Source organism: Poeciliopsis prolifica, unplaced genomic scaffold (assembly GCF_027474105.1).
Source record: "Poeciliopsis prolifica strain line A6 unplaced genomic scaffold, Auburn_PproV2 SCAFFOLD006, whole genome shotgun sequence".
In the NCBI taxonomy this organism is placed as follows: domain Eukaryota; kingdom Metazoa; phylum Chordata; class Actinopteri; order Cyprinodontiformes; family Poeciliidae; genus Poeciliopsis; species Poeciliopsis prolifica.
Genome location: NW_026562381.1, coordinates 6,637,684 through 6,646,570, shown reverse-complemented (window position 1 = coordinate 6,646,570; position 8,887 = coordinate 6,637,684). Strand labels below are relative to the sequence as shown.

Here is an 8,887-nt window from a genome sequence, read left to right as displayed (position 1 = left end):
GGAGTTCCTCCTGCATCCCGGCTATTGTTCGGCACTTGCCAAGGGAACTTAGGGTCTTGCACACATCCCATTTTCTTGATTTATTTAGGTAAAGCTATATAGTTAAATCCATATAATTACAGTTTAATTAGCGCTTTATTTGCCTGAAAGGGCTATCATGTTACTGTAAATCACTACAAGCAACGCTGCAATGCACATTGGATAAAACCCCATTTTGCAAAAGGACTCATGTAAAGAAACTCAGACTCCAGCATGCGAGATTTTGAATTCAATATTCCGACATCAGAATGGAGTCTGCGGCCTTTCGTCTCACCAGAACCAGTTGATAGAATTAAAAGATGTTGAAACTATAAAAGAAGGGGCGTTTCAATAGCTGGTGGACTCTGGTGGAGGGGACCGGGCTATAGAGCGCAGGAATAAAGAGCGGCCTCAGTGAAAGAAACCGATGGCTAAAAGCTATAATTGTATTTGCCTCGGCGAAATATCAGAAAAGACTTCTCGTTTCTTTGAGCGTTATTAGATTAATTCCCAGAGATGGTTTCTTTTCTCGCTGCCAGACGCGTGGAGGGAGGACGGTGAACCATTTGGCTCTTTGGTTTCAATAATCAAATTAACCATTTGGTACAACTTTTGGGTCCCAGCTCGTGTGCAGAGCGAATAAAGAAGATAAAAAAGAAAGCATTTACATAATAGGGACGGGGTTGTGTCAGTAAAGAATAAATAGGAGACAGAAACACACTGCACGGTGTCAGCAGTTGGAGAGACACAAATAACTGATGGAAAATCCATGAATTATGGGACCAAAATTCGTATTTGTACGGAAGCACGTCCGATCTAGTTATATTCTAATAAAAGTTTAACATTCCAGGAAACTAAAATTCTAAAATTTGCAACGCATGTAATTTTTTTAGATGCTAAAATGTAGAATTTAATCAAAGACCCGTTCAAATTTTTATTTTACCTGCAAACCGCCAACATTTTTAATAACAGCGACACATTTCTTTTGGTGATAAAACACAATCAATACTGCGAAAAAGTCAGATAAAATAAAGACTGAAGCGCTTCAGAAAGAAAAAGAATCTATAATAATTCTGTAAAACTGAACAGGCAGCGAGACAAACGCGTTTAATATCCACTGTCCAGACTGACACCAAACTCACCTGCTGCAAAATGCATGCTCTCAATCCCCCGAGGATTATTATAACAATATTACAGTCATATTCCAATCAACACACACCACCATATGAACCCGTTTAGGCACCAAATGACCATTTGCAAAATTAGATTGATGTGCCATAATTACTATTGCGCCATTTTTTGTGTATAGATAATTTGGAGGGAAAACACGGAGCCTCGACAAGCAGGACTTGAACTCGATCCAATGAATAAAAATTGGAGGAAAAAGAAGAAGAAGAAACACCGTGTGTGTAAGCGCCATACAAAGCGGTTCACCTTATTACACAAACCGAATTAACCACTCAGCCAATATTGGGAGCCGGAGAGGTCCGATGACTGCCGCGCCAGTTCGTTACTTTCATTACAAAGATGTTATTTGCCAAATAAACGAAATAATGAAAGTAATAAAGATAATTATAAAGTCATTTGAAACACAGAAAACACACGCGGCACGACTTGATTCTGCAGAAGAGACGGCAAAGGAGGAGGCCTACTTTAGCAAAAATGGCAAGTTATTAAATGGAATGTAAATGTGTTCATTTTTCATGTTTTATTTCTTTAAATTAATTTCTTGAAAATTTGATCTTTTGGTTTTTATTTTCGTCATAAAATTCATATTTTTATTTGAAGAATTTGACGAGTCACTTAATCTCAGAGTTAAAGCCAGACTCTCAAGCAGAGCAAAATAATAATAAAAAAAAGTCAATATGGAAAAAAATCACGAGTGCATATTTGCTTGTTACATCTTTTTCTTTTGCGCAATGATTGCATTATTATCAAGTGCACTTGAAACGGATCCTAGTGCGTAAAGATAGGTCATTTTACTGGATAAAAATTGACATGTTTTACCGCTTCAATGCAGAAGATCAGAGGCAGAAACAGGAGGGAAAAAATGTCGGAGCATACGGACAGAAAGAAGAGGCAGAGTGGGAATACTCTGTGAAATCCTGCCCAAGGTATACGGTCGCTTAAAAGGCTTAAAAGCTTGGAGAAAATTGGATCAGGGAGAATCGTCACCCAACTTTCATTATTTCCAAGTGGTGTGATTGAATTAAAGGGCAAGATGTTGGTTGGAGAGGAGTGGGGTGGATGGGTGGAGGAGGTGGGCGGCGGCGGCGGCGGCGGTGGAGGGCTGCGTAATGGCGTGGTATTAAATTCTAATTAGAGATGCAGGGGATCAATGATAGGGAGGTTGGACAGCCCGGGCCCCCAGTGCCAGCCCAATAGACTGATGAGTTATTGTCATGTAAAAAAGCGCTAGCAATAAGACCAAACGCTTTGCTATTGTCCAAGCGGAAAGAGCCAAGTTTATTATGAGGACTATATGCTCTAGAGACCTCGGGCTAGGCGGCTCTTAGGGGGCTTTTCATAAAACAGGGCTAGGTTCGTATAAAGGAGGCCAGTTTTGGAGCAGGCGCTGAGCAGTGAACATCTACTCACCGTCCAGCCTTCTTCTAAGCAGTCCAAACCAAACAAGTCATCAAACTCAGACCGCACGTCTTCCTCGTTTTGATTTTTTATTTGTTTTTTTTTTTTTTTTTCATTTCAGACCCATTTTTGGGTGCTTCTGTTTGACTTTTTTTCCCAGGGAAGTGCAGATTTCAATCGCAACCGAGCCTTCTCAAATGTATAAAATGGAGTATTCTTACCTAAATTCCTCTGCCTACGAGTCATGTATGGCCGGGATGGACACGTCGAGCTTGGCATCGGCCTACGCGGACTTCAGTTCGTGCAGTCAGACGAGCGGCTTCCAGTACAATCCCATCAGGACCACTTTCGGGCCACCTCCGGCTGTCCTTCCCTAACGCCGGGGTCCTGCAGTCTGGGGACCCTGCGGGATCACCAGAGCAGCCCGTATGCCGCAGGTAAGCAGCAGAGCTCCGCAGCCTCAACCTGGTGTATTATAGGACGCCTTGATTGCATTTGAAAATGGAAATGTGTTTAGTATTTACCAAACGAAATTTGCTTACACAAATGAAAGAATTTATCACGTTAGAAGCGATTGCAGGCAAGAGGTAATTCGGTTATGGGGTTATACTATCCCAGTCACACCCAAAACCGCCAACAGAATTATCTTAAGCTGCCAAAATGATAGGCATAATTTATTTACTTTGCGATGAGACATAAAGCTTCGAAAATAATTAGATAACCAAAGACTAAAGCTCATTATTGACACCAAATTGGAGTTACAGTAGCAACAAGCGAGGCGGACGGCAACATTATGACAAGTTTTCAAACAGGAGCCTCAATCTGAGGAGCAACAATTAATTTTACAATTAGCCGCTTCACAGGTCAGCAGTGTTATCAATTCTGATCTAATTCAAAGGTAATCAAATACACGATTTAACTGGAAGCTCCAACTCAGCGTGCGTAACTGGATTTTACACAAAATAACCAAATTTCAATTTACTTCCATTTGACAGCATCACACTTAAACAATCTCCTTCCATTTTTCCTGAGCGGATAACATTTGTCAGCCTTGACATTTCCTTTGACTTTTCCTTTTGCTTTACAGTTCCCTACAAACTATTCACCGATCATGGTGGGCTGAACGAAAAGAGGAAGCAGAGGCGCATCCGGACCACGTTCACCAGCGCGCAGCTAAAGGAGCTGGAGCGGGTTTTTGCAGAGACTCACTACCCGGACATCTACACCAGAGAGGAGCTGGCACTCAAGATCGATCTGACTGAAGCCAGAGTGCAGGTACAAAACCCCCACAGTTCAACAGGCGCCCACCGCTGGGGGCTGCCTTTACGAACGATTCATCTAATCATTTTCAAGTAAATAATTAGATAAAAAGCTTGTATCTTTTATTTTACTAATATTGACACAAACAGACACAAGATTATGCAACTTAAATTTTAATATTTCTTGTATCACAACTATGAAACAATTGAACAGAAATATAATTTCAATGTTGTGTATGTGGTAAAAACCTTTTGGACGTTTTTCCAGGTCTGGTTCCAAAATCGACGCGCGAAATTCCGCAAGCAGGAGCGCGCAGCTGCAGCGGCCGCAGCGGCTGCCAAGTCCAGCTCCGGGAAGAAGTCCGACTCCAGAGACGAAGACAGTAAAGACACCAAAACTACCGACCCAGACAGCACGGGAGGACCGGGACCGAACCCGGTTCCCACTTCCAACTGCGGCGGACCGAGCCCCGCCGCAGGCCAGGTCAACACCACCGGGAACGGACAGGTGGACCAAGTGAAGACCTCCGTATCCACTGGCATGGGAGTGACGGCACCGAGCCAAGGCTGGGCCGCCGCACCCGGGACCATCACATCCATCCCGGACTCTTTGGGCGGGCCATTCGCCAGCGTACTGTCGTCTTTGCAAAGACAGAACGGAGCTAAAGCGACACTAGTAAAGACCAGCATGTTCTAATGAAGCTTAGAAAACCCGAGCAGAGTTCTTGGAGACTGAAAAGCAATCGCCCAACACAGACTGGAGGACAATGAAAAGCAGATAGAAAAACAGATGAATATGGTTATTTTATTTTTACCTCGCGCATTTTCTTGTGGTCAACACTTTTCCTGTAAAATATCCATCTTGACAAGTCACACTTTCACATTGAGACTGAAGCAAGTTGGGTGAACTGCTAACACCTTCTAGTCAAGTCTCAGAGCTATTTACCTACAAAACAGCGAAACACTCTCACTTAAAATATAGAACGGCGTCATACCTCACTTTAATTTAGTTTTAGAAAAAAATGTTGGAGCAAATGGCTTGTTCAGTTGTTTATTTTTGTTCTCAATGTGGGGAAAAAAACGACGGTTGGCACACTGGAAACGCCATCAGAACGCAAAGGAGCCTCGTTAAATCCCATTCAGAGTCAGAGTCCAACAGCTGCTTTTGTTGGGTCCAGAGGCGCCTGATAGCCATGACTGAGGCTCCGACACAAACATCCACCGACGCGCTTGTTTCTTCCCTCCATACACAGCCAGCTGTGTGGAAACTGCGGTATTATTTTGTTTCTTAGGGCTGCAGAGTTTAGTTTTTTTAAATTGTCGCTACAAACACACTTGTTTCCTCGATATTAAAAAAGGCACAAACTACTGCAATGTTCACCTCAGACAGGAAATCTGTATGTTTTGTGTGTCTTTCTACGGCAGTGTTTTGTGGCTCAAACTGTATAGTGTTATTACGTATTCTTGTCTCTTATAGTTGAACCATAGGCCATATTCCCTCGTAGATCGACCATACAAGTCTTTTTGATGTTTTACTAAAATTCCCTCGAAAGAATTTATTTTGGGTATTAAAAAAGGGGGGATGGATGCAGACATTGTATTTATTTCTATATAATTTGCATGTTGTCTTTTTGTCTGGTTTAAAATGATTTTCTCCCATTTTGTGAGCATAATGTAACATGTTTTTGTCCAGGATCTGAAAGTTATTTATATGTAGGTAATGAATGCTTATATTTAAGAAGGAAATATTTCTACATGTGCACATAGTTTTCAAGGTGTACCATTGAAATGATTGTTGATGATAAAAAAAAATAGTTCAAACTTGCTTTTGTCATTTTTTAAAGAAGTTCAAGAAGCAAACATTATTCTATATTGTAACTTTCATCCCGGTGGTTAACAACGGCCGTCGATTTCAGCACCAGGGACAGTTCCGGCGCGGTTTATAATTCATTTTGGCCCCATAGATTCTTTAATAATAACCAAACAACCACATCTTTACTCCCCCAAAACAAACAAAACAAAATATGGTTTTCACTTGACAAAACATTCCAGGCATTCTGTCTCATCAGCTTTGAAGTGTTTACACATCGAAAAGTAGATAAATAAATAAAACAAAGCATTCTGGTAATGTTGTTTTAGACGAATTATTATTCGTAATTTTTATGGAAAATAACAACAAAAGTGACAAACAAAAATAACAAATGAATATATATATATATATATATATATATATATATATATATATATATATATATATATATATATATATATATATATATATATATATATGTATATATATATATATATATATATATATATATATATATATATATATATATATATATGTATATATATAATATATATATATATGTATATTATATATATATATATATATATATATACACACACAAAACGACCAAATTACCAGACGAGTGAAAATAGGCTAAATGAAACAACATAACCTTAAAATAAAAAAAAACAATAATAGCAATATTTAGAATAATTTGGTCTGCTTAGTGAAAAGGAAATGAGTCAAGAAAAACAAACAGAAATGAAAACAAAGCAAAACAAACAAATAAAACACAGTAAGAAAAATTTAGGTGGATAAAAAAATTATATATAGTTTACTAAATTCTCTTTTAACACAGTAAATAAGAAGAGAACAAATTACCAAAAGTAATACACTCCCATCAATTTTTTTCAGAAAGAATTTTTAAGGCAGTTGACACAAAATAATAAAAATCAATGTTATTTTATAGTTTCAATCGATATGAAATTGAGAGTAAATAGTTGAATTATTCCCAAGCATAAACCACATTCTCTGCAGAATCATTCTACATTTACTATATCTCCAAACTAAATATATGCATTTTGTTCAGTTGGTCATTAGGCTTTTGCACCATTTCGAATCATGTAAAATATATATGGAAATAAATGATGTGGAAGGATTTGTATTTTCAACACTGATGCTGCAAAAAAAAAAAAAAAAAAAAAAAAAACAGACATTGATTTTCCAGCAAATATGAGCTGGGGGAGGGATGGACTTATTCTTACATTTCCAGGACTTTCCAAATGTATACCAGCCACTTGTTTTGCAATAAAAAGAAAAGAAATATATCTTTGATTTATAATATTTATTTATAAACATACAGTAATGTAATAATAAATGCCATTGCATTTAAACATCAAATGAAACTATATTCCGAATAGTGTTCAAGGTGAATATTATACAATAAATACAGTACAGATGCAAAAGGTTTCCATTCCCCTACTGTTCTGTTAAAACCCTCTGGGAGAGGAGCTCAGACTCAAAGATACTGCTATAAAAGACTCGTCCTTGACTTACTCATCAGCTAAATGAGGATAAAAAAAAATAAAATAAAAATACAACAGCTGGAAAATGATCCTAAAATACTGCAGATCAGAAAAAGTGAGAGAAGACCCTGGAGGTGAAGCCTGTTCAGCACAAGGAAGTTTAGGCTGCTTTACTTTCATACAGCAAATCATTTGGTTTTATGCTTAAACATGCATTTTTTTTCAACACACCCGCAACATATAACCAAGCTCTTAGCAAGAGTCCTAAATGTGCAGCTGGCAGGATAGGTCTTTAGTTTTAAACCAACCAAATATTGCAGAGGTGCAGCTGCTGCTGGTATGTCTTCATATTACCTCTACTGATGATAGATGTTTCAGATACAACAAATGTTTATGTTTATGCTTTTTCAGGTGCATAAAGGAACTATACAGCTGAGATATGACCAAAATAAGCCTGATTTTTACACATTAAATATCACAAACATTCAAAATGAAACCCAGATTTGCCCTGTGGTATGGAGAACACAGCATATTGTGTAACAAATGTTTTTTTTTTCCTTTTGTCATTCACCATTACAGATTACAGGGCAATCAAAGGGAGATGATGAAATTGAATATGTTTGTATGAAAATAAACAGCAGTGATTAAGCGGCTGACGGCGGGATGGAGTTTGCTTTTCTGCACTTTCCCACTTTGAATTTGACCAAATCACTTGTCACAAAATGAAAATAGTGCAGAAATAAGACACCATACATCTGGTGCTTTACTTCGTGGATCCTTTCCCCTTCTAAGGCACGTTAAACTGTTGGCTATACAACCAGACAGACTGCATAAAGAACAATCTGCTGCAACCAAATAGCTCACAACTCACATTACTGCCTTTAAAATGAGCCCAAATTGCTCTATACCTTTATAGTAGAATTTAATCACATTCTTTACAGAAACAAAAGCTTTTATATGACAGTCAAAGGTGAAAAAAATATTTACTTTTGTATATTGTATGTGTTTCTAAAGGTTCATTCATAGCTTCATTGTACTTTTGTAATTTACCATATAAATTCAAATATTATTTACCTGAAGTAGTAGTGTTTATACCTTTAGAACATTCAGAATGAGTTATCTGATCTCATTTTCTGCCCAACATCGATTTTTACCCTTTGGAACAACATCAATCTTTAATCTAAAACAGATTGCATCATATTTTTGTGATTTTTTTTCCAGTTTCAAAAGCAGTCAGATTTTTCTCAGTGTGTTCAATGTGGATTCTTTCCAATATGGCTGCCGCCTTAAAACAAACTCACTGCATGATGGAGCATGTTTTATGGAAAGACGAGAATAAATTGAATCCAGAATTCACTCATGTAACAGATGAAATGAGCACAGAGAATATAAGTCCTTGTTTTAAACATTCAACAGTTCCCAGATGTCTATTTGGCCCATATGATGCATCTTCGGTGGTCATAGAGCTGCAGAGGAAGCACACATCCCAAAAGGCTGCGCAGGACGTGATTGGTGGATAATTAGGTTAAAATGAGAATGAGGCTTTCTTCTGTAAACCTTGTGCTTTTCACTTGAGCATCACAATGTGGTCGGCTGTCCGGCCGCTTCAGAGAAAAGACAAGGAAAAAGAAACCAACAATTTTAACGAGCAGAAGTTTTAAAAAAGAAATAAAAATGTAAATTTTCCAACAAAAGGTTTTGATTTAATT

At 38.0% G+C, this 8,887-nt stretch overlaps 2 protein-coding genes across 13 annotated transcripts in view; one reads left to right on the top strand and one right to left on the bottom strand.

Moving 5' to 3' along the window:
- The first annotated feature begins 2,781 nt into the window (after window positions 1–2,781).
- On the top strand, window positions 2,782–5,934 carry LOC129360534 (paired mesoderm homeobox protein 2B-like). The gene is given in 4 exon segments (XM_055030837.1): window positions 2,782–2,955; window positions 2,958–3,041; window positions 3,692–3,879; window positions 4,132–5,934. Coding segments are annotated over 4 exon segments (855 nt in total). The 5' UTR covers window positions 2,782–2,801; the 3' UTR covers window positions 4,561–5,934.
- A 1,044-nt stretch (window positions 5,935–6,978) lies between these two features.
- LOC129360398 (LIM and calponin homology domains-containing protein 1-like) overlaps window positions 6,979–8,887 on the bottom strand; it is a 67,575-nt gene continuing 65,666 nt past the window's right edge. For all 12 annotated transcript variants that reach the window (XM_055030587.1, XM_055030586.1, XM_055030590.1 and 9 more), the window contains one exon: window positions 6,979–8,782. In XM_055030587.1, the coding sequence (XP_054886562.1) occupies window positions 8,757–8,782 (26 nt within the window). In that variant the 3' untranslated portion in view covers window positions 6,979–8,756. The remainder of the gene's footprint in view (window positions 8,783–8,887) is intronic.